The sequence below is a fragment of the Neodiprion lecontei genome, chromosome 5 (assembly GCF_021901455.1).
Source record: "Neodiprion lecontei isolate iyNeoLeco1 chromosome 5, iyNeoLeco1.1, whole genome shotgun sequence".
In the NCBI taxonomy this organism is placed as follows: Eukaryota; Metazoa; Arthropoda; class Insecta; order Hymenoptera; family Diprionidae; genus Neodiprion; species Neodiprion lecontei.
In genome coordinates, this window is record NC_060264.1 from 3,765,988 (window position 1) to 3,790,761 (window position 24,774).

General features: G+C 39.4%; 4 protein-coding genes across 15 annotated transcripts; 2 read left to right on the plus strand and 2 right to left on the minus strand.

The window, feature by feature from the left end:
* The first annotated feature begins 110 nt into the window (after positions 1-110).
* LOC107220919 (G-protein coupled receptor Mth2) lies at positions 111-17,065 on the plus strand. Of its 7 annotated transcripts, none has more exons than XR_006904675.1 (7): positions 111-266; positions 2,971-3,236; positions 5,963-6,129; positions 6,240-6,473; positions 6,791-7,069; positions 16,045-16,653; positions 16,905-17,065. XR_006904675.1 is itself a non-coding variant. In XM_046741617.1 (7 exons), exons 1-7 carry the CDS (start codon positions 171-173, stop codon positions 13,513-13,515), a joined length of 1,155 nt encoding a protein of 384 aa, XP_046597573.1. In that variant the 5' UTR covers positions 111-170; the 3' UTR covers positions 13,516-13,599. The 7 variants fall into 7 exon arrangements, 6 of the variants coding, with proteins under 6 accessions (XP_046597573.1, XP_046597574.1, XP_046597575.1 ...); XM_046741617.1 differs by lacking the exons at positions 16,045-16,653; positions 16,905-17,065 and adding exons at positions 7,929-7,999; positions 13,474-13,599; XM_046741618.1 differs by lacking the exons at positions 16,045-16,653; positions 16,905-17,065 and adding exons at positions 7,929-7,999; positions 9,733-10,511.
* Positions 10,730-13,582, minus strand: LOC107220917 (inositol polyphosphate 5-phosphatase K). Of its 2 annotated transcripts, none has more exons than XM_015659711.2 (9): positions 13,452-13,582; positions 13,259-13,372; positions 13,036-13,113; positions 12,795-12,942; positions 12,528-12,703; positions 12,222-12,449; positions 11,963-12,116; positions 11,666-11,855; positions 10,730-11,590 (listed from the first exon to the last, which is right to left on the minus strand). In XM_015659711.2, the coding sequence occupies exons 1-9, from the start codon at positions 13,475-13,477 to the stop codon at positions 11,397-11,399; spliced, it is 1,308 nt and encodes a 435-aa protein (XP_015515197.1). In that variant the 5' UTR covers positions 13,478-13,582; the 3' UTR covers positions 10,730-11,396. The 2 variants fall into 2 exon arrangements, with proteins under 2 accessions (XP_015515197.1, XP_046597576.1); XM_046741620.1 differs by having other exon boundaries at positions 11,467-11,590; positions 11,680-11,855.
* Positions 15,057-19,179, minus strand: LOC107220918. The gene is made up of 5 exons (XM_015659712.2): positions 18,832-19,179; positions 17,687-17,920; positions 16,888-17,563; positions 16,578-16,655; positions 15,057-16,176 (listed from the first exon to the last, which is right to left on the minus strand). The coding sequence occupies exons 1-5, from the start codon at positions 19,177-19,179 to the stop codon at positions 16,028-16,030; spliced, it is 1,485 nt and encodes a 494-aa protein (XP_015515198.1). The 3' UTR covers positions 15,057-16,027.
* A 67-nt stretch (positions 19,180-19,246) lies between these two features.
* On the plus strand, positions 19,247-24,662 carry LOC107220897 (trypsin-1). 5 transcript variants are annotated; one of them, XM_046741632.1, is made up of 6 exons: positions 19,247-19,359; positions 21,103-21,286; positions 22,154-22,265; positions 22,649-22,848; positions 23,621-23,768; positions 24,049-24,662. In XM_046741632.1, exons 2-6 carry the CDS (start codon positions 21,186-21,188, stop codon positions 24,535-24,537), a joined length of 1,050 nt encoding a protein of 349 aa, XP_046597588.1. In that variant the 5' UTR covers positions 19,247-19,359; positions 21,103-21,185; the 3' UTR covers positions 24,538-24,662. The 5 variants fall into 5 exon arrangements, with proteins under 5 accessions (XP_046597588.1, XP_015515157.1, XP_046597587.1 ...); XM_015659671.2 differs by lacking the exon at positions 19,247-19,359 and adding an exon at positions 20,491-21,002; XM_046741631.1 differs by lacking the exon at positions 19,247-19,359 and adding an exon at positions 20,491-20,926.
* The last annotated feature ends 112 nt before the right edge of the window (positions 24,663-24,774 follow it).

Genomic DNA, 24,774 nt, shown 5'->3' on the forward strand with positions numbered 1-24,774 from the left:
GACAATATAATTATTCCGAATTGTGATAACGCGAGGAAGACATAGTTCTTCGGAAAATAAACATCGTCGATTGTGTTTGTGGTGAAATTATATCGGTTTCAGTTTGTTTGTTTTTTTTTTTTTGTCAGTGAAGAAAAAAAATAAGATACCTTTAATTAAAAGCAGTGAAAATGTTTCGACTGTGGTTCGTCATCCTAGCCTGCAGTTTCTGCTTTGAAATATCAGTTTCATCGGCTAAGGAGCCGGTGATCATATCATTCAACCTGGTAAGCTAAACTTGATTAATTATAGACTAATTGTTTTCATATATTTATGAATTTTCATCGAATTCGATCTCTGGAGTGAAGAAGAAAATCGAAACGTTTACTTTCTAGTTACCGTCAAATAATTTCGCGTCAGTTGATCTTTTTTTTTTTTTTCATCTTTCTTATTCCCATTCCGATTATCAATATCATCGAAAACTTTATCGAGATTGTTATTTTAATTCTCGCCAACCGACTCGATGGAACCGACTCAGCTTTTGGATAGAATTGTTACTGAATCGCCGCAATTTGCGGTACGCGTTGAGGAATAGAAGAAAAACTTCTTCATTAATGACAGAAAAATTAACACTGAATATATATAATATACGCTATTTACTTATTTATTTTTTTTACTTGATTCGTGAGATTTTTTAAGACAACTATATTATGTGAAAAAAAAAAACAACAACAACAAGTAATATATATATAACAACATTTCGAGGAATTAGCGGTCATTGAAAAATAACTAAACCTACAAAGACTGTTTTAACAATTACTCGATTAGCTATCAAATTATAATTAAATAATCATACAAATGTTTTCGATTTGAGAATTGATTTTTCTGCTAATCAGTAATGTAAGCGTTATTCAAATTGCAAAATGCATTGTAAATGAAGAAAAAGAACAATGTTGAAGTCAGTAACGTTAACGTGTAACGATTCATGCTGAGGAAAAACCGTTAAACTTTCTGATTTTAGAATTTTTTGAAATTCATAAAACCGTAATAAAACAAAGGACACTCATATTATGAATTTTTCGTTCCGTCAAAGTCACCGTAAAAATAAGAAAACAGTGATTTTGTTTCTCAATGTTTCGTTAAGATAGCGTTACTAACTTCAATCTGGTGAAAAAAATGATCGAATCAATGCGATGAGTCGTTATTCGGTGTAATTCAACTTTTGAATGAAACTGACGATTGCATCACACAGAGACATTGAATTTCCTTTCGCGGTCCGGAGTTTTGCCGCACGATGAAATAAACGGGCGTTTCAAGTCCCGTGCAAACGACTAACGTGAAAGAGAGTCGTCAAGGTCCTCGCGAAGCCTCCGTTATACAGTTATTTATTACGAATTTGCGTTGAACCGCATTTGATACTCGGAAAAGTGCGTGAGACATGTGATTCGTAGATTCGAGGAAGTCGGTATTATATATTACAGCCGCACGCCTCGTCGATCGATCGAAATGAAAATGGGTCAGGGTCAAAAATTGGTGTGTAGGTACTATTGCCTTCGGTGTCGATAGGTTGAAGTTAGTAACACTATCGTAACGAAACATCGGGGGAAAAATCACTATTTTCTTAATTTTACGATGACTGGACTACGAAGAAAATAATATTTCAAAATATGAGTAAGATTTGTTTTATTACCGTTCACCGAATTTCGGACAATTTGAAAATCGCGAAATAACGATTTTTTTCCTCGGCATGAATCTTTACGGTAACGTTACACTAACTTCAACGTGAACCGGGGTCTATATACTTTTTGTTTTTTTGGGAATTGACGTTTTCCGAGGTTAGAGTTGTGTATTCTCAGGGTGGCCAGACGCTTTGAAAACCTGGATGCATCAGTTTTCTATCATGGGAATTAGAAACGATTTACAATTTTTCTACATTATATTTATTTTCAATTCGAATTGAATTTGAACCGAATATAGAGTTGATAAGCTGAACGATTTAGGTCTTAGTAACTTACTAGAACTGGGAAACCTGAAAATGTCATTGTACTTTTTTTTCTCAAAAATTTGTGGCCAGCCTGTATGCGTACAACACAATATTTAACGTGCGTTGCAAGTAACTGTGAGTCAACAGTTTGATGAAATCCCTAACAACATATATAACGAGGCTGAAGTTTGTAACGTTATTGTAATGATTTAAGTTTCGGAAAAATTGATAATGTATCATAATATATCATAATAAGACAAAGCGTATTCATATTTTGAAAACTTGACTGCTTCAAAGTCACTATAAACTTTCAAAATAGTAATTTTTTCCCCCAATGTTTCGTTGACGTTACTAACTTCAGTCCGATTACAATACGCACTCTTTAAACTACGGTACTTATGTTTGCATAAGTAAATCGTGTCACGGTTTTATCCACATGTGCACAATATATCGACTCGAGATTACAAAGTACGTGCAATAACGCCAAGATAACGAAACAGTGCTTGGAAAGGGATCCACCGATGTTGTACAAATTTATGGAGTCACGTTCGCACCTCATTTTGTTACCTATATACGTATGTATCATACGCCGCAACTGTCGGACAAAATACCGAATGCAAAGTTGTGAAATAACAATCTTAATTATAACATTTCCTGCAAACTTACGACAAAATTAACCGCGACATGCACGTATAACGAGCACTTACTTATTATCAACTTTTCTGAACAAGGAACCTCATCGTCGATATATCTGTATGTATAAATACACGTATGTATCGTTATAGTCCATGAAGTGATCAAGAAGATCGATAAGCCGATCGATCAGCGCCGCGGGTATATATTGAGACAAATCCCCTTATCTTGCCAATTTTTAAATGACGAGGGTCAGTCGTTGGTTGGAGTTTTGAAATTTTGAGGACAAATTTGAATATAGTTGATTGTACGCGTTAGCATCGATATTCGCAATCGATTAACCTGAATAATAATAATAATATTTATGCGAACAGACGACTTTTGGCGGTGACATCGAGAGGATTAAATCTCTGCACAACACCAGCTGGCCCCTTGTTGGAAAGTGCTGCCCGGTTGGTCAATTGTATCGTTTTAACGATGATGATAATCCGGGTGAAAATCGATGCGAAGACCCGCGACCGAACGAGAAAAACGAGTACTCACCGTTCTTCAGCGACTTCAATCATTCCGGACTGTTGGTTCCAGGATTGAGTCAACCCCAATTCGTCGCGGTCATCGGAATACCTTGCCGACATGGAAAGTTAGTATTAATTTAACAATGCACCTAACTGACATAATTATCCAATCGCAATCGTTGTGGAATCATCCCGCGTGAATTGGCAATTTGGATAATATGATATAAGTGTACATTGAATCAATGATTTCGGCTGGAAAAAGTCTCTTCTCGTAAAACATGAATTTCATTTTGAAAGGTAGATACTCGGAAACTGCAATAGAAAAAATTAAACAAAAAAATACTCGGTTCTGTACGTCGATTAGAATTTATTGTTAGACGCGAAAAATATATCGGTTTTATTTGTGTATCCGTGAAAATGTATAATAGACGCTTTGGATTATATCGTGGAATTTTTCGACTCGGATGGTAATGAAGATGTTACAATAAAAAAACAAGTAATATTAATATTGATTCAATTATATTAATGAATTTTCATTTCGATCTGAGAATTTCCGTATATACTGCTCCAAAATGTCAACGGTTTTTTAGACGAAAGGTTAAAACAAATTTCTTTTTTTAATCTTTGCGTATAACATAGGACTGAAATACGTCGAACATGCGGGAGGTTTTTTTTTCGTCATTTCCTGCGGATCTATTTTGAAAATGGCTTTCATAACCAGAAAGATCAGACTTTTTTTACACGAAAAAATGCAATTCATCATATTTTTAACGATGACTGGAAGTGCTAAAAATATTTGCGATGAAGGTTCAATTCTGCATCGTTAAGGCTTAAAAGCCTGGAAATTTGAGGATTTTTATACTTGGTGTACGCTATAACATATCCAAAATGCTAATACAATGATTCGAAATTTCGATCCAAAAATGCTGGTCGAAAGTTGAATGAGTGATTAAAGACGTAGAATAAAAAAAAAAAAATTGAAACAATATCGCGATGACGATCTAATGAACATCGCAACGGTATTCTTGTTCTGCGGAAATTCGAGGAAACCCGAGAATTGCGATGATTTATGCAGGGTCAAGAAGCGACTAGACGTATAAAGCGTTGTTTCAACATGTACCGATGCGTAATAAGAATTACAAGAATTTACAAGTACGATCTCATAGGGTCAATAATTCATTATAGATGACGGACTTACGCTTCAGTTGTAATATTCAGTTCGGTGACCTTCATTAAATTGGTCCGCTGCAAGTTCCTCGCTTATGACGCTGGTGTCGAAGAATTTCAATTGACTAATACTGAGAGGGTATATGCAAATTTACGATTTCACCTAAGATCTCTTGATGAAAAAGTTAACTCTATGTTATGTGAGGCGATATTTGTAAGGTATTATATTACGCCCGTGCCTCTTATACGTTTATATATTTGTCAGGTGTCAGAATTCAACTCCCAAGTAACTCGATTCGGGATGATGAGAAGAAATTCTGGCTCAAATCTGCGTACCTTGCAAACATTGTACGCAAGTGTTAATTGGGATATTAGTGAAGATAATATATTGCAAGTTTTTAGTTACGCAGACTGCACATCGTTATTTTAATCGTATGTAAAACACGACGGTAATATTGCTACTTGTTTCTCGTTTATTTATATAATATCGGCATATTATTTATGAATTTTGTACTTAAACCTGTTATCACGCATTACTGTGCTGAGTCAAATTTTGTGACAAGATAGGATTCTATGGTTTTTGGACTCGCTGATTACAAATCTGAAATCAGATTTTGGAAATTCAAGATGGTCGATCCAATATGATGAACGAAATTTTTTAATTTGAATGAATACGGACAAAAAACTCAATGCAGGGGTTTTTGGGGGTAGCTGATTGGATTTGCCATACTGAATTTTCAAAACATGATTTCAGACTCGTAATCAGGAACTCAAGAAACCCTTGGACAGAGTTTTGTCTCCGGATTCGATCGCGTTAAAAATTTTCGTCAGCCATATTGGATCCGCCATCTTGAATTTGTAAAATCGGATTTCAGATTCGTAATCAGCGACCCGAAAAACAGACAATTGATGTAAAAAGTGTGTACGTGTAGAGAGGTAACTTTTTTCGGAAATGAATTATTCCTTCAATTTTCACGATTTTTCTCAATCAATTTATTTCTAACAATAATGATATACATTATATCGCAATAATTACTCTTGCGTATTAAAAACCTATTATTACGCTATCGGAACTAGCAAAAACCGCAAAAGAAATATATTGAAAAGTTCTCTAAACATACCAAAAATGTGTATAGAATAGGTAGTAAGTATACTTACCGCTATGACTCAAAGGGTTATACTGTACCCGGAGCACGCGGCTAAAACTGTAAGCTACAGGTAATTCATTCACTCTTAGCGGCGGACCGCTCGGCCACGAAACTTGTAAAATATACGGCAGAGTCAAGGTTGCGCGGAATGCGAAAAGAAAAGTTGGGCTAAAATTAAATATGGTATATTATATGCACACCTCTGTATTATACGTAGGAGCGAATGAGGAAAGAAACCCGCATTATACTACAACATAAATTCTGTCACGCACGTCGGTGGAATTCCGTAATGTCAGAAAGAATCGCGTTCTGTTGCACGGAGAGGAATGCAAATGAATTATTATGCTAATACTACAACAAAATTCTGGATCCTTGAATCCGGGTTCGTAATATATTACAATCGATACTTGGTATACGTACACCTAATATTGCATAACAGTAACTTAAGGACCCTCCTCTGTTTCCTCTCTCCTTCTCAACACTTTTCGAACAAATCTTAAAATATCCTTCAACGTTTTGCGATTCAATAATCTCAGGTACATAATGGATCCGTTGACGATAGCGGAGGACGAGTATCACCTCATGATGAACGGGAGCGTTTTCACGCCGCTGAATAACGTGCGGATGCTTCAACCTGGTCAAGACTACTGCATGGAGGTCGTGTCCGATGGAAGATTGGTCGTCATGGGCTGCTACCAGCCAGGTAAGCGGATAATCGTAGACAGCGGTTGTTCAATTGGTGGAAAAAAGTGTCGAGCTCGCAATTTGCGATTTGGTTCCATTCGGTCATGTAGCTTCCACTTAATTTCGCAGAACTTAAAGTAGTTACAGCGGACACGCGGCTCGCTATGTACGCAATCGGTCTCCTGATTTCGGTGCCATTTCTCCTGGCGACGATCATCTCGTACGTGATAACGCGGCAGATCTGCGACGTACATGGCATGAATCTATGCTGCTACTCCGGATGTCTTGCGGTGGCTTTTCTCACCCTGGCGTTACTACAGCTTGGTGGACAGTCGTTCGATCAGAACGCTTGCGTATCAGCAGGTTGGTGTCTCGACGATCATGCGAGGAAATCTTGATTTGTAACAGATTGAAGTTTTTAGCGTTACTGTATTGATGGATTTTTCGAAAAACTCGCTATTCGCCCATCTTTGAAATAATCTGAAATCAAGCAAACCATAATGTAGCATCAGGTGACTCAGATTTTGTAAATTCAACGTCTCCAGTAATATTCTAAAGCAGTGAAACGGTTACTTTTGTATCGACGATTCGTTATACATTAACGTTATTAACTTCGGCATTATTGATTTTTTTTTCTTAACGTACCTTTCATTGTCATTTTTATTTCATACTACTTTCAGCGTTCGTCATACAGTTCTCCTTCATTGCCTGCTCCTTTTGGCTCAACGCTATGACCGTCGAAAGTTGGCGACTTATTCGAGGGTACAAAGCAGGCTCCCCTCCGCTCACTAGTGAGCGCAGCCCTCCACTCTACAGAGTATTCTTCTTCTACTCAATTTGGGGATGGGGACTTTCCGCCGTTCTCATCGTTGTCTCCTTGGCTCTGGGTCTCAATCCGACGATACCGTGGACCTACGTCAAAAGATCCGGAAACGAGCAGCCGAGCTGCTGGTTTGGTTGTGAGTATTATTTAACAGTGTATACGTGTATAAATTGATATAAATAAGTACAGGCTATAAGTTACTTTGGCGCCTGACTACACCGAGGTCTCTTTGGACATGCTTCACCGATTATCGTTCGGAATGAACGTGCTCCTCCACCTTCCGAAACAGGAGTTAGGAACGGAGAAAAACCCGTTTCTTACAAATATACAGCGACGTTGTTTGCAACAATTATATAATATGGTAAACAGGAATTGAACAACATGCGTGGTTGAAATGAATCTGAGCAAATTTGAATTGCGTTATAAGTTATAAGATATCAACGACTTCAGAAAAGGTCTTTGTCATTGGATTACTTCAAGAGGATTAAACTCCAGCGTTTTTCATCTGATTATAACGTTTTTGCACTCATCTTGTTCGACGTAAGGATGTTCAGATATTGTATGAAAAAATGTTTTACAAACGGTTTATCTTCAGAGTGGATCAAAATATATTTCGGAAAGTATCTACGGCACAACAGCTACGATCGGCACAATTACATTTGCCCTTTATAGCTATGTTATAGTTCTACACAATTGCTGAGAGTCTGATTGACTAGTAAAATTTAAACCGAAAAACATTATATTCGGATAAAAAACACCAAATCCTTTTGAACGTGAAAAAAAATTATAAAAAACCGTTTCTCGAACTGTCGATATATGACGGCCTTCGTGTTATTCCATTTTGCTCACTTTCATTTTTATCAGATTGTAAGAATGTCGTACTTTCCAAACGGTTTTTTATCCTCTTCTAACCGCAGTTGATTCACCGACGATGAAATTGCACCTGTTCATTATTTCTTAACCGAAGTCTTCAAAAACTGGCTGTAAATTTTCAGTAGACACGTACTCGCTTCCGTATTTCTACGTACCGGTTGGCATCCTGGTGTTCTTGAACACGACGCTCTTCGTAATGGCCGGTATAAAAATGGCCCAAATCCAGCGAGCATTGGACCGAAATCGCGTGGCGCGTAACAACGAGTCGGATCGTCGTGACCGTCGAGTTTTCAAGGAGTTGAGACTCACCTTCTTCTTCACGCTCGCCCTGTTCCTGATACTGGTTGTCAACTGGTCGATGGAACTCGTGTCGATGCTCACGGAGAGCAACGTCTTCGCCTGGTCCATATTCGACCTGGTTAACGCCCTCCAAGGCCTCTTTGTCTTCGGTTTCTTCGTCCTCAGACGAGCCGTCCGCACCCTCGTATGGCAGAGGATAAAGGAACTCGTTGGTATAGGTTCCGAACGCGAATCCGACGACGACAAGGCGAACGAGATGACCCTCTTATCGTCAGTCACGAACGGCACGAACTCGACGAGGATCGTGACTCAGTGACATCCTAATGGTGCATGAAAACCCTTGTGATTAGTTGATGCGACTGCCAATTAATACCTTAGATTTACGTTTAAATAATTTAAAATCGACATCGCATAAACGACGGAAGGATTCGGAAAGGTAAATTGACGGTGAAGTCACACCGGGGTAAAACTTTCATTATAAACTGTATAGAATACTTTTACACCTTGTCGCCGGAATCCTGATACGAATGTAAGTATTAAGTTCAGTGAGATGTTATAAGCATATTTATAGGTAAATAACGGTAATTAAAAATGTTTATACATGTAAACCGTACGTTTTTAAAAGCATTTTTATTTTTCTTTTTATACAATTTAATAACGCGCGGAACATATGCGATAAAATTTAGTGTTCAGGTATAATTGTTATTATCATTTCTGTTGAACTTATTTTATTTTGATCTTTTCTCGCTATTTAAATCATCATCTCCATTCTTTTTATTCTTTTATGTTTATTATTATTTTCCTTTTTTTTTCTCGCTTCAATGTGTATGTTTGTGTGTACGTGTGTTTTAATTGCTGTATACGGGTATAATTTATATTTATTCTTTTGAATTACAACAACGTTAAAAAGTTGTGTAATAATAATGATAATAATTATAATAATAATACATGAAAAAATTATGTTTAACTATGGAAAAATTTGGTGGGTATATCGGATGAAATTCTCACTTGATATACGTATACCTGTCTGCACGCACACACGCCGTCGTAGTAAATAGATATACATATAAGATTTTTACATAAAAATAGAAGTAAATATGACGTACTTATTTCACGTTATTTTTGTTTTTATCGCGGTGAGGAGAACGAAGCAAGTTAGAAATAAGAAAACTAGCTTCGTTGTACATGTACCCGTTGAAATTTTTTTTTTTTTTTGATTTGACGAAATGATGAAAGGAACTGAAAATAATATCCGCCAAAGTTACCAAATTTTTGGATCGTTTAAAATAAATAAGATTTTCCTTCGAACCTGACACAAAAGAAAAGCTTTGGTAAAATACGCTTTATATTTTCTCATTTTAATGACTATTATTGTTACTATTATTTTTACAATAATAGCGATAAATAAATTAACCAAAGTGAACTGTATTCAGCAAAAATATATCTCTGTATGTATAAATTATATACATCGGCTATAATAGAATTATTTATTTTTCACCAAATATTTCAAATCGTTCAATTACCTGTCTGAATATTATTTTCAATGAATATATTGTTGACTTTAGCCAATGACAGAGAATTTTTCTTAATTACGAGTATTATCGTATTCGTACAGTTGAAAAAAAGCGTCAATATAAACGAAACAGAACGGATAAAAATTGATTCAAGGCGCCGATGGAAACAAGAAAGCGTGATAATGAGAAAAAATTTGTAACTTGTAAATCGTCTTTTCCGTTTGGAATCCCCCTCTACCACTCTTATGTTATTCTTTTTCATCACTTTATAACTTTTTTTTTTGCTTTTTTTTTTTTTTACCTCACACCCGTAATTTTACATCCACCATTCTATTCGATAATATTTAATAAAAATAGATAAAGCGTTCGCCATTGACGTGAAAAATCTTCTTAAACTTTCGCGATATGATCAAACTTATATTAAAAGATTAAAAAATAAACATTATCTTCAATATCACCAGCAAGAATATAAGTGTATTAAACTATACAGTTTGTCTTTACCGTTAATTGCATAATTAATTGATTAACGTTTGTTTTCCCATTTTGGATAAGGAGAAGTATTTACATACATACATGCGTAGGTGTCTAAAACTAACAATAAGCAATTGTTCGTTTCAATTTGTTTACCATTCTACTTTTATTATTAGTAAGGCAATAATCATAAAAGTTGTAGCGATAACCGATCAATATCTATTACTTATCTGTACAGACAAAAAAAATATACAACAAGTACGATCGTAGTATATACCTGCCGGTGATCCTCGTGCAGTGCATCAGCAATACGTACAAGGAAAAAAAAAATAGGCAAGATTAGATAGTACAATCTTTTTGTGTGACGCACCTGCCGAGGAGTAGTTATGCCGATAGGTATACAGTAGATACATAAACTTTGAAAAAGCAGGTACCCCAGAAGTAAATTTCAGCCTTTTTCTACCACAGACGTGAAAATTCAAATTTCCCAACCGATTGGAATTATTTTCCAAGAAATGGAAAAAAAAAATAAACTGGCCGATAACAATAAAATTCACATCACCGCCAACGGGGAGGTAATAAAAATCACCCCGGGGCATTATTCACCACACCTCTGATTGATTGGCTGATAACTAACGATTATCTCTCGATTTCTCCCCCTTCCAAACACTATCGAAATTTGAGCATAAAAACTGGTGTTCAGTTTTTTCTTTTTTTTTTTCTTAAGTTTAAAATAGAGTACAACTGGATAGGACGAATAGAAAGAAAAATACTAAATTTCTAGAACGCGTGCGTGAAGTAAAGAATATTATTATTGATAAAAATACCGATAGTTGAGGAATTTGTTTGAACTACCGATAACCCTGTATTAAAAAATTACCCTAAATGTCATGTACGAAGCCCAAAGCTGACACGTGAAAATATTTTCGATACCTAGAAAATTGTGACGAATTTGATCGAGTGCATAACAATAGCAACATTAATTAATAATTAAGATTGATGTGTGCTATTTGTTAAATTTTTTTTTTTTTTTTTGACAGCCTTAACGTTAACTAACAATAAGTAAACACCCTAATCTCATTGGAACTAATTTCACAGTGTTTATTAAAAGCCACTGTTATTACCCATTCAAAAGTAGCGATAACGATTCTAGTTTTCTACAACAATTCCGCGATTCGTGCCGTATTTCACGTCTTTTGCTATAAGCTCTATATCAAAGTTTGATTAAAAACGATAAATCAAGTGACGAAATGTGGGAAAGTGCAAAGATCTTGGTGCGGTGTGTGCATCCCGGTAAACTGCGAGTCATAAAGGGTTCGATTGAAGCCTTCGGTAACCAGGGAACGGTGGACTCACACCCAGAATCCCAACGGTGCTTCCATTCTGCCTGACGTAAACAAGCTGATACATACCAGGCGCTTGAAGCGCGGAGTAGCTGAAGTAAATACGATCAGTTATTGAGTCCGTTTGGGGCGGAGCTGAGCCTACGTCACTTCTGCCTGGAATATATATTCTCATGACTACTTTGCGCGTTGAGAAGAAGTAATAATACTATTTACAGAGTTTTCACTCACCTCGTGCAACGTACTCATAAACAATGTATTCGTCGAGGCTTGTAAATCCATTTCTGAAAAGACCGATCCAGTCGCCACACGACGGTCCTATGCTTCCGGTCAGTTTGTAAGACACGGAATTTTCCTCGTCGATAAACCACTCGGTCAGTGGTAGGAACGTGACACCTTGGTCCTCGTAATCCGCTCTTATCTGCACCAGAGTTCATGAGTTCAGATATGTTTCACAGAACCGAAAAAAAATAGACATAGAGAGAGAAATAATCATTGTTATCAATGAACAGAAAAGATATTCCTTACCGTTATTTCAAACTCTCCGGTAACTGGTTTGTGGTCGGATTGCACGTAGCTGGGATGGCTTGTGTAAGTCGACTGAGTCGCCTTCAGTCTAATGCCTTCGTAGACGTCGGTATTAACTTTATACAATATTCTGTCAGTCCAAGATGGCCGACGTCTAAAAATTTAGAAATTAAAATAAGATATTTGTGAGTTTGAAGCAAACGTTTTGGAAAATTTAGTTTTCCGTTAATAATTCCGAATTACGGTCATGCGTACTAACTTGAAATCAAACTCTTGAGAGCCGAATTCATATTTATAAGTCGGAGGAAACTTGATGTCGTTTTCGATCAATTCGCTAAAAGCTTCACCGCTGTGCATTACAGCCATTAACTGATCTTTGTCCAGCAGAAGATCAAGCTGATTCTTTTTAACCAGTAAGTCGATCTCCTCTGCCGACAGTTCCTCGCCATTTAGTCGAAAGTTTAAATCTCCAATCCAAAATACATAACTGTAAAAAGAAAACGGGAATTTCAAATGCCGGGAAAAATTATCAAAGAATCTGAAACAAAAAATTATAAATCCTTACTCATGATAAAATATGCTACTGGTGTCTTTCGTGGTGAACAAATGCTGGTTCAGGATCACGTTGTAATCCGAAATTCTTTCCGCCAGAAGATGATCGTGAGGCGTTAGGTGCGAGTTTACCACGCAGATACTGACCCCGTAAATGTTCAACCTCACGCTAACGGCACCCTTGTTACCCTACCAACAGAAATCAGAATTGCCGTGATTTTCTTTTTACTAATTTTTGGCCCTACTTTAGTTTTTTTTCGCCAATACTGCTCTTACTTACCCACATGCCTCCGAACCCTGTTCTTGTAAACTGGGCTTCTATAAGCCGCAGATGAGTGAGATGCTGTCTCTGACAAAAAATGTTTAAAACCAGACCCTGTAAGCGCTGATTACGCACTTTGATATAATCATGTTCCTTGAGTGTTTCCCTGTAAAAGAAAATGATTGACCATGGTTCGTGAAACACGATGTATGAATACAGTATGTGTAAAATTAAAATACACAATTCTTAAAGACTTTACCTCAGGGATTTGGTCCAAGGATCATCGGTAAACATACCCATTACCATATTCTGAGGCTGAGCCTTCACCTCCTGCAAACTGACGATATTTTGTTAACGCAACTTGATGGTTGATCAACAAAGTGCGATAAATGCCTGCCGCTTTTGTGTTTTATTGCAAACGATTGAGTTCAACAAGTTTTCAATGACATTATCGTCTCGTTGCAATAATAATCTAAGCTTACCCTACAACGTAGAAGTCTGGTAGTTCTTTCGCATTGTTGTGTCCAATTCCCAGCAGTTGGTGCAGGTCTTGTTCGGGATATTTAGTAGCAACGTTCCAAGTGACAAAATAAAACCTAGAATTATAAAAGTTGACTTCCGATCAGGAGTAAAAACAGCGGTTATTTTATAAGTATACACTTGGTTTCTACTCACCTGAGTTTATCGGTTTTCTCAGCCATCGTTATTAGTTTCTCTCTGCACTGCAATACGCGTATGACATATACGTTATTGTCGAACTGGGTTATCCAAAGAACTTTCACCACGTGCGTAAGTAAATATTTCCGTAAGAAATTTACAACCGTATATCAATGACGACGGTGATAATAATAACAATAATAATAACAGGTAAAATAACATATGATTATTATTCTCGTTGTCGTGATTCTTTTCGTTCAACTTTACGCGTCGCTACGCGGGCAGGTTATAGTATCGCAATGGATCACAAGGACTCTGTAAGTAAATCTGTTCATTCAGACTCACGTAGTTCACCTCATGTTTGAGAATTTGTTAGCAGGATTTCTTCGTTCTAACGACACGGTGTCAAACAACCGTTTCATTATTATATCACATGCCTGTGTACACACGTCAAACTGACTACACGCGACTTCTGCACGTCATGTTTTCCAATGAGAAACAAACGCACGTCAGGCGATGCGCAGCGCGCGCCAACTACTTGAAATAGCCTGTCAGTTAGCGCGATTTTTAATTCAAATTCAGTATCAGTTTATACAATGAACGATATCATGGTGGAAATGTTGTTCTAGTTCGACACTGAGCTGCGTGATCGTTAAGAAAATCCAGATTTCATAATTTCTACTAATGGACTATCACGTATAATTTGTTATATATTCGTTTCGTCAGCAGCTTCAATTCGCTGGTGTATAGGCAACCGGAAATTTCCGTCCGGCCGCGGGTGATCAGATAAAACGAGTACTTACTTTCTTCAACAATCATTAAAATCGATGCGATATCCATTATAATCCAATGGAGCATGACGACAACGATACAAAGAAGGACAGCTTGTTGCGACACTTGAATGCATACGCGTAGTTTCACTGTATGCACTAGTAAACTTTACTGCTCTCCTTAAATTAAACGGAAATAAATATTTTCGAACCAAAAAGACAGTAGTTAATTCAAACTGGCAAACATTTTCCGTGGCCGAAGGACGTGAATTTCGAAAATTTATTTAAACTGATTTATAACAAAATTATATCACGAATACTTTGCACCGCTGCACTTTTATCACTCTCCACACTTTTATGTCACTTTGGAGAATACTAACTGCAACAATTCACTCATACACGATGACTTTTAACAGCGAGAAGAAAATAATCCTCCCGGCAATTGAGTAACGGTCAAAATGGCAGCCCCATCGCTCGTCAATTTTTTATTGTCGTGACGTCACAGATCCCGCCAAAAGTTCGTTACGAATTCGAACAAATGAAGTCTCGATGCAATCGGAACGTGAAACTTATTTAACTGATCATATTGAAGTTAGTAATGGTCTCGTAACGATTAATTCGTGCTGAGGAAAAACCGTTATTTTGCCATTTTGGAAGTGTCTTAAATTCAGTAAACCGTAATCAAACAACACACACTCATGTTTCGAAATCTTAGTACTGTCAAAATCATTGTAAAATCAAGAAAGTAGTGATTTTTTCCCCAACGTTTCATGACGATAACGTTTTTAACTTCAACCCCGTATTAACTGCCAGATTTACTGGTATTTCAAGAATTTCGTTCGAAATTATAACCAGGTAATTCAGACCTACTTCAATTAATACCTGTAATATTACGGGAATGTGACAAGAAAAATGATTCTCTCGCTGTTTCGAAGAACGTTGAAAACTGTAGAAACGGAGGAATTAATTACCCAATTTGGACCGTTACCAACGTCAGGTCGATTGTATTTTGTCTGCTTGTCGACAGTAAGTGAGTGATTCTGCTGTATTGTTGGCATAAGTTATAAAACTGAATGGCGAGTTAGATACATTTCTGTAAAAGTACATTTTACAAGAATAAATTCTACCCTAAATTTCTAAAAAAAGTTTCCTATTCGTACGGAATGATATTGATACATAGGTATACATCAATTGCACGTATATTTCGGTGAATATTATTTTTACGTCTCGCAACGTTCTCTGTAGTAACAAAATTTATACATAACATGCTTTCTATAAAAGCAATTTCTATGCGTACATAGTATGTAAATAGTTTTAATTAATACTTGCATAGCGTGGATTATGATATTCAACTAACGGCTCATTGATTGCCTCGTTTATATTGAAATTACGAGCAACTGTATGCATGTATACGTGTACTTTCATCATGACATACATTCAAATGCACATACCGGCACACTTAGTAGACACCGATTTCTATTTTACCAACCTCATTGTCAGAAAACCGATGCTCTAACATATTATAAGTACATCTTGCTATTGTAAAGTCACTTGCGAAATGAGACAAGGACGTTTCTCTCACTGATTTGCCTTAATTGAATCGATTAAGATTACTGGCTAACTCTTTTAAGTATAATATATAGTACGTGATTAAGTTATTATTTGCCTACACGGTAGACGAGCGATCAGGCTCTGAATATTTAATTATTCAAAACACCGAAGTAATCATTAATTATACTTAATTACGTATAATAACGTTCATTCTGCACGATGGCAACTGCGTCTCAGATGTTTTTTAACGATACTATTTTTCGTCTTCTAATATCAGTACATCATTCCAGGGTGAGCTGCCCTCTGAAAGAAGACATTTGGATTCGCAGACATCGTTGTGTACAAATTTCCAGCATCCTCCGGTCTCAGATACATCCCCGGCGGCAATTGAACAAAAGTATCAACGGGTCCTGAACGCAAATCTGCAAACAAATTGATATCCGATGTAAAAATTATGGACTGGATATGAATGGAAAAACCACTTTTAAAACTCGCAAATAACAGAAATGTGGAACTACCAACGCGGAAAGAACTATATCTAATACTTCTAATACAGCTGTGTGTGTGCAATGCGCGTATAGCGGTATGCACGGCTGCTGCCCCTCAAAAATGCTTGTTTCCGTTTCATAATCTCACGACGATTCTTGTACATCTCTACGGTTTGACGGGTGACCGCACATGAAACAGCATTCCGTGTGCAGAGTCGACTATAATACGACTATGACTAAAATATTTCAGCGTCTATGTATAAAATGACATAGCTATATGGATGACGAAAGGTTTATGCATTATTGCTGCAACATTGATGCATACGCATGCATACCTTCAGGGTAAAGTTGATTAGCACTGCATCTACACGCTGTACAGTTTGGAATACCAGAAGACACCAGGGCAACACGGTCTGGAATAAAATAGAATCGGAAAGATATCAAATAATAATTACTGTATCTAGATACTTATTGAATGTTCAAGTTTTTCAGCACACGGTCTAAAATTTGACATAAGCTGTTGAAAAACTGAAATATTGCATAACATTATAGATTTTTGTTAAAAAATCTGCAGAGAACCGTTCAGGGTTAATGTAGTTAGAAAATGTTTTACCATTAAAGACTGAATCCCTGAATTTAACTAACCTGTGCTTTGATGACAGGGCAGCATTTTAGACTCCAGAGTATCATTTGGCGGTTTGAAGTGAAAGAAGGATGGTGAGTACCCGCTGGCCGGCAGCGAACTGAGCCCGTCATCCCTATCGTGTGGATTGCCACGAGTAACAACAGTGGCGTTTTCTCTTCCAAGGGCAGCGAGCTGTCGTCCCTTGGGTAAAAACATGAGTAGAAACACAAGGAGGGATGTGGCCAAAAGTGCGTAGGCTAGCCAAGCTTCACGGTTCTCTTCACGGGCAGTAAGAGCCCCAACTCCGCCAGAGACCCATACAGGAAGCGAAGCGCCTACTGCCAGTCCTATAAACGCTGCTTCTCCGTTGTTATCTCGAAGCCCTCGTGCCCTGATCGCTAGACCGCCAACTGAGATCAGCAACATACTCGCATAACCTAGCGAGGCAACGAGATGGCCGACCGGAGTACTGCAGCAACATTGTTGCATCGGGTGATCCCCAGGCGACGTGAATGCTGGTGCTGATGATGACGGTGGTGGAGGTAGAGGGGAGGCTATCGAAGAGGGTATGAGACGTACGCTATGGCTGGTAGATTCCGAGGCACTAGACAATGGGTTGGTATTTGATGGAGTGCCATAGAACCATTGACCAATTATGGCGACTTGAACTAGAATAGCAAAAACCAGCACCAATGCCTGTAAAAGAATTCATAATAGAGCTGAAGAATGTGTAGTAATGCAATTGCGGTGTTATTCTCTGTAAAAATCTCTGTATAGGAATTTGTTCTGACTATTAAGAGAGAAGATAGTCATGCATACCTGATAGGGTGCGGGCAAATACACGCCGCTGTTCAACGAGAGTAGGAAAACGCACTTTACAAGAAGCGCTGCGAATACTAGAGCTGCAGGGAGGCCAATGAGGCGAAGGGCTCCACAAGAGATGGGATTCGGGGCCAGAGACGGCGCAGCTGATAGCCCAGCAAGAAGGAACAATCCTAACAGCAATACTTGACCCAGAAACAAATGTCTTCTGCTGGGGACGGCAGCTCGAGCCTGTAATCACAGGGTATAAATAATTATTCAAGCATTTGTATGTTACCCAATTTTTCAATTCGTATCCTTACATTTAAAGAAACACTAAATGCAGCATAATTCCATACAGTTTTCTACTATGGACTAGATCCAAACATCAATATCCTTATACAGAAATATGGTTTGCTACATGCTTTCCAAGTTTAATCTGCATGTGAATATGTCGTGGATTTGAATTCTTGAAATAATGCTCAAATAATTTCTTGATGTTGCATCCGCTGACTATAACACTCTCTATGCAGCAAGAGTTGGTATAAATGCAATCTTGTTCATAGATCAGCAACTAATCGTTTGTATTTTAATTAGAATAGATACCTGCAAGTTTGTAGCTTGTATCAATACCGTATACAAACCATCCTCAAGTACATATATGCAAATTCCACTACAGGATTACTGCTTGAAAATGGAAAGCGATTATAACTCCGTCTATTTCAGGCTCTACTTATTTTTCTCCCTCTAACCATGTACATTCAAATTACAATAATACGACAGCTAATTTGAATAGAAAAAGAGCAATTATAGTGAAACAGACATTCTGAGCACATGTTAATTCGTGGTAATTCAGAAGTAATTAGAATTTATTCGACGAAGCTACTCAACCATTAACTATTAATTCGCTCAAGGCAAATGAAAAAATTCGTTTCAGTAATGCAGGAACCAAGATTGATACAGGCAAAAATCGTTAGTGATTATGAAAATCGATTAATCAACGTGTGTAAAATTGAAAGTTCAGATAACAATTGATAAGAATTTTGTTGAAAAATGTACTGGCAGTTCCAAGATTGCAAAGTGTTTAATTTACATATGTTGCAATCCGACGGTCGAGTTTTAAATTTGAATTACACCCAACTTCGCCCGATCATTGTGTATACCTTGAGCAAAACGAAGACCTCGAAACCGGCCATGAATATCATGGCAGCGGCACTGAGGGCGGCAAGCGGCAGAGCCCAGGGCTGCTGACGAAGAAGAGATTGCGCCGTCGGATGGGCGAATCCACCGGCTCCGTTCCGGCCCGGTTGTCCACCCCTAAAAATGGATATCGTCCGGTTGGGTCCCGGGACGCTGACGACGCTGGCAACGCTGACGCCGCCGGTGCGGTCCGGGACTTGGGGGACGAGGAAGTACTCGGTCGAGAGTTCGACCTGGGGAGACCGATCGGCCGCGGCGACGCCGAGCCAGGAGGTGCAGGCAGCGGTAAGGAAGATCGGGCTCACCCTCATCCTTCAGTAGCTTATCTCAATCGGTGCCCTGCAGCCACCACCGAGATTCGTCGCGTCCTGCGTATCGCCGAGGGCATCATCGCGGCCATATAATCGCGCCGCTTTTCCACGATTAATCCTCTTCGTCGATCCCGGGATTTCCCCAGCTCTCGCTGCGCACCGTTATTTGTGCAGTATAAGGTATAATAGTATACATATATACTCACGTCGACTTTTTATCATCCGGCAATTGCCGTGGTTATATTATTATTATTATGTGCACCGTACAGTTCGTTATACGTATAACGATATCGCCGATCAGATCACGCAGCTTATAATCGTAATCCACGCGCACGTGGCTTGTGTTAGCCGATGATTTGGGTCCCCGTATTACAGCACTTCTCTCTTTCTGTTTCTTACCGCCTGATTATCTGCATCTATTGAACAGTTTAATTTAAAGGAGGTGCCCTGGTCGATTTCGACGTTGACGCATATGTCTCCAAACTTCGAAGTTCATGTATAATCTCAAACGAGGAAAAGGGTTTAACAGCCCTACATTCTACACGTGAAATTTTGAACAAAAGAACTCCAATACATTTTCATTTAACGCTGAAATAAAGAAATCGGCTGTTTTTCACGCAATCACAATATTAAATTTGTAGAATTCATGCCTGCATTTCTTTATTTCTGCGTCAAATGAAGATGCATTGAAGTGTTTTTATTTAGAACTGTGTATAGAATGGAGCTGTTAAGCCCGTTTTTGCGTTTGAGATACGTATACTTCGATATTAGGAGATATATACGTTAACGTCGAAATCGACCAGGGAGCCCCCTTAATAAATAATGACGTGAGCTCAATTACAGCACGAAAAGCGGTTCGGACTTGAGGAACTGCGGACTTCAAATCGTTCGAATTCACTCACCGGCGGAGATTCACCGTTAACCGTTGTCCGCGCGACGCGCGGCGAACTTGCTTCTAGCGTATAACGCGACGATACGCCGCGATTACACCTAACATACCCAGCCGTCGGCCGGCAAGACACGTTATACGCGTGTACGAGAATTTCTTATACATTTAGTATTTCAACTAAGTATACAAGTGTCGTATGATCGGTAGATCCACGCATGACACCGCGGAAGAGTTGATTGAAGAAGTGAGCGACGCCGATTAACCAGGAGTACCGCGGCCGTCAGACGACGAGGGCAGGACTAACCAGGAGTCAGGACCAGCACTGGGTCCGAGCCGTCGCCGACTCGCCGCTCCCTGCTTCCTCCCCCGCCGTGTCCGTCCTTCGGGCGAGAAATTCCGACGCGTGTCGAGTTCGGAGTTGGAATCGCGGCACAGGCGAAGAGGAATCGCCGAGTAAAGCGGGGGCGGCTGGATCACGCTGGGAAATTTCCTAAGCGTGGAGAAAGATATGCAGATCGAGTTTTCTCGACGTTCAATTTCGAGCTTACCTGCGTGTCCCATTGATGACGTTCTCGTACCACGCACACCGTGGTTAAGTGAAAGAAAAGGGGGGGCAGATGGAGAAAAAATGCAGTAGAACTCAAAAAAAGCATGCGGCAGCACGGGTGCCGGGCGCCCGAGACGAGGGACAATGGCCACACCCCGGCAGTCCGTTGCAGCTTTCTCCTGCAACCGACGGGCATACAAAGGTGGAGGATAAAGCGGTTACGGGCTATTCCGCACTGTGGTATACGTAGCACGCATCTACTATGTGCGTGCACACCTCGCCTCCTCTGCGGGGTTTTTACACATATTCGTGTATGCTGTAGAATTATTCGTATTCCGGGTATCGCGGCTTGCACCGCTGCGCTATTGCACGAGTTGCTGTAGCCAGGTAGTGCCATAACGCACTTCCAACCGTTTGCTTTGCCTGCCGGCTGATGCCTGCTGCGTTTACTTCGTCATGTATTTTTTAATTTTTTTATTTATTACAGGTGTATCGCATGATATTGAGAAGAAATTCGAACACGGAATCCGCCGCAACGAAACCCGTACAACGAATTCGCGGATATAATTCATGGTGCAGATTCACGCGACGTATTCTGAGCTGGTTTCACTTTACCGTGGAAAGGCGAGTAGCGAAACTATTACACGGTCGCGGTTCATCAATGTTGAAAAGTAAGTCGCGTCGCATCAATTATATTATACTGTCTATGTATAAAGCGAGTTGAAAAAGGAGGAAGGGGGCGGCGGAGATAAAGGATAAAGAATTATAGTTAAGGAAAGAGAGATGAAGAAAAAAAATAGGTAAGTAGGTAAAGATTTCTTATTATATTGCCTTCTTCCTTTAAACTTTTATATCACGCCGTCGAGCATTTATATTATAATAGAGCTAGGCTAAGACGCCAGGCGTCTAAGTGGCCTTATACCCACCCGTGTACTATTAGCCGATTAATAATATAACGTACGTTATGTGTATACGATGTACGCGTGCGACACCTTACTGATACCATAAAAAATTATTATGCATAGCGGGGGGATAGGATGAAAGGAGAAACTGACGGAAAGATTGATGCCGTTTATTCGCTGCACATACAGGCGTGCGAGTAATAATATAGCGTATAATTACGGGGCTTGCGGTATCGCGCGTGCATGGCATCGACGCGATGCGTCCATATGCGATTATGCTCCGCAGCTATATGCCCGTGTACACATGTAATTAAAAAAAATGCGTTAGTACGCTGCACGAAGGACGGTCAGGGTCAAGGACCAAAAAATGATATACCGGGGCCCCGACGATGCTGCAACTAGCCAAGAGCCACGTTCCGTTCCGTTCTGTGCCGTGCCGTGCAGCTGCTCAATCCTCCCGTGAATAAGTATACTTAGCTGAGAATTGGGAAACGGGCAACGCCCGCGCCGAGCGGCAACGAGATAGCCAAAACCGGTTGGTCTCCCCGCTGATCGCATATATGCCCGTCTTACTTTCGACCGTACGAACTTTTAGGGTTCCTGGAACGCTGTATACATTACAATGTCTGCCCGCAGGCTCCGTGGTAATAAAACCTCCGGGACACGGCTTGATGTCAACTTATATCTACAGGCACCAGGGTTAAGGGACCATCCTGCGGCAGGATGTACGGAGAACAAGGAATTCCAGGTCCTAAATATTGTCAGCAGTTTTCCATTTTATAAGTATGGATCACAGCAGCCTTAACACTTCTCTTATTCGTGCAATTAACAAAATATAGTTTTCGATGTTCAAATTCAAGTTTTTAAATCGAAAACGTTGAAAATTAGTTAATTGTGTCTATACAGCTTCTTGCAAACCGTATAGCTAAGATATTTGTACCTAGCGCGATACGCGTATAATCCGGCGATTTATCAAAGCGGGATTCTTCTCTGTTCGATCACATTAACGGTGTGATTAGTTAAACCCCCGCGATAAGATCGACAAATGATTTTTTTGGGGCATGCAACGATTAACAGTTCAGCCACTTTATCGTAATGGAGATTCGAGCTTGTACGTTCTTTGCTTTACAGCTGCTGACCGTCCTGCAGTTTGCGTCAACGGGTTTTGGAAGCAGTCGTATCGCTGCGGGCGAATCGACGACCCTCGGGGAATTCTCCTTCATTCTATCTCTGGGACTGACCTCCTGGGCAAACGTTTACCATTTGCACTACTGCGCCGGATTCGTTGTCACTGAAAACTGGGTTATCACTGCTGCCCATTGTGTCGAGGAGTGAGTATAACGCATATTTTAATGATATAAATCCGTATACTCTCCGAGTAAGTGCACCCGACTCAAAATCTAGACTCTACCGTAAGCCTGCAGGTACTCAGCAGAATCTCATTTGAGACTTTTCGGTCCTCACGCTCTATTCAGAACCTTGAGAGAGCTATATTTTTCATAGTTGGACCCCTGGTAGATCTTACACGTATTATTACCTATTCTGGTACTCTATGTGATACTCCTTTCATATGAGAGCCTGTTCAATGTCTTGAGGTCCTCAAACCTACTGCAGTAGTATCTAGATTGGTGATTATATTATTCCGCTTACTCTGAATAATTAGATGCGATACGGGACCAAGGTTACGAAAGTATAATAATTGATATTATGATTAACACTTGGTATCAGTAACCACATGTCGATCAATCTAAATATCGAAATCTAATTCAAGTACTGATCTTAATATTCAATGACTGAAATTGCACATTCTATGGTAAAGGACCTGTAGAGATCTTTAGGATATAGAGGATATAGAAGACCCGTAGAGGTCTGAAGCTACAGAAGACCTGTAGAGGTTTCAAAGATGTCCGACTTTGAACCTAAACGTGGGAGAAACGGAAATATCGGACAAGTTTAGGTCTAGAATACGTTCTCGTTTCAATATAAGGTTAGTCCTCCACAGGTCCTACTACGTTCTACCAAACGTATAACTTACAGGCGTATACGAGGGTCTAAATTTCGATTCCAGCAATCACGATAACTATCTGTATTTTCACAATTAAGCGCCGTTCAAGATGTGGGACGCTACTATTGGCTGGCTGGGACAAACAATTTGCGCCAAGGAGGCACCCAGTACTTCATCGGTCAGATCGTTATTCATCCCGATTACGCCCCGGATGATTCTCTGATACACGACGTCGCCTTGGTCAAGGTGAGATACAGCAGATACAGATACATTTACAACATTTACAACAGATACAGATACATTTAGATTTTGGCACAATTAGAGCCAATTCTTTGCTATTAAGGCCTGATTCCTCCAACGTTAATCTAAGTTTAATGTAAGTTCAGCCTATCTTCAAACTGTAAACAAAAAATTGAACGCCGTTTAAACCGTGTCGGAGGAAACGGGCATAAATGTTTAAAATGTAAACGAAATGCTCGAAAAATTAAGGTCGTATAACGTCTTGGTCATTATTTTATTTGTACAGGTGAGAAATCCGTTTGAATTTTCAAATACAATTCAGCCAATCGGGCTAGCGAGGTCAAGTGCTGAGTCTACATCAGGGACTCGCGGTGTTGTCGTCGGATGGGGTGAAGTTTCGCAGACGGTGATACAACCCGATGTTTTGCGAAGCGCCGAGGTTACGATCATCGACGGAGATCTCTGCCGCGAAATATACGCACCTTGGCACCTGACCATTCACGAGGAATATCAATTCTGCGCTTTATCTACCAACGACGAAGCGAAAACAGAGGCGAGGACCGATTCTCAAATGAAACTTGATCGTAGGGCATGTCGCGGAGACGAAGGAGGGCCCTTCTTTTATAGGGACCTTCAACCTTCGTTCGCCGTGGACACTGCCATGGGATTCGTGTCGTGGACCTATGGCTGCACGCCCTCAGGCTATCCGGCTGTATACGTAAAAATATCCCCCTACTTGGAATGGATACGTGAAATTACGGCCTCGTGGATATAATGTATAAGTTTTGTTATTTGTGTTGATATAATGTATAAGCATTGTTTATTTATGATGTTAAACCATGTGATTAAATTGTTTTTCATCACATTACGCGATCGATCCTTAGCGTTTGATGATTATCACACATCTAATTTTATACATTTTTTTGTAACTTTCTGGAACCACCCTGTAGTTACTGATATTTATTTTAAAAAACCTGAACGCATGCATGAGTTTACGCTCGTGTTTTCTTCA

Bases quoted from the DNA above. Each gene is read 5' to 3' on its own strand.
- LOC107220897 (XM_046741632.1), top strand. From the start codon at position 21,186: ATGGTGCAGATTCACGCGACGTATTCTGAGCTGGTTTCACTTTACCGT. The intron at 21,287-22,153 runs GTAAGTCGCGTC...GTCTGCCCGCAG, and splicing joins CGGTTCATCAATGTTGAAAA to GCTCCGTGGTAATAAAACCT. The intron at 22,849-23,620 runs GTGAGTATAACG...TTCACAATTAAG, and splicing joins GCTGCCCATTGTGTCGAGGA to CGCCGTTCAAGATGTGGGAC.
- LOC107220917 (XM_015659711.2), bottom strand. From the start codon at position 13,477: ATGGCTGAGAAAACCGATAAACTCAG. The intron at 13,373-13,451 runs GTGAGTAGAAAC...TTATAATTCTAG, and splicing joins GAGAAAACCGATAAACTCAG to GTTTTATTTTGTCACTTGGA. The intron at 12,450-12,527 runs GTAAGGATTTAT...TTCTTTTTACAG, and splicing joins AGTAGCATATTTTATCATGA to TTATGTATTTTGGATTGGAG.
- LOC107220919 (XM_015659713.2), top strand. From the start codon at position 171: ATGTTTCGACTGTGGTTCGTCATCCTAGCCTGCAGTTTCTGCTTTGAA. The intron at 267-2,970 runs GTAAGCTAAACT...TTATGCGAACAG, and splicing joins TGATCATATCATTCAACCTG to ACGACTTTTGGCGGTGACAT. The intron at 6,474-6,790 runs GTTGGTGTCTCG...TACTACTTTCAG, and splicing joins GAACGCTTGCGTATCAGCAG to CGTTCGTCATACAGTTCTCC.
- LOC107220918 (XM_015659712.2), bottom strand. From the start codon at position 19,179: ATGAGGGTGAGCCCGATCTTCCTTACCGCTGCCTGCACCTCCTGGCTC. The intron at 17,921-18,831 runs GTATACACAATG...CTGTGATTACAG, and splicing joins AGGTCTTCGTTTTGCTCAAG to GCTCGAGCTGCCGTCCCCAG. The intron at 17,564-17,686 runs GTATGCATGACT...ATTCTTTTACAG, and splicing joins ATTTGCCCGCACCCTATCAG to GCATTGGTGCTGGTTTTTGC.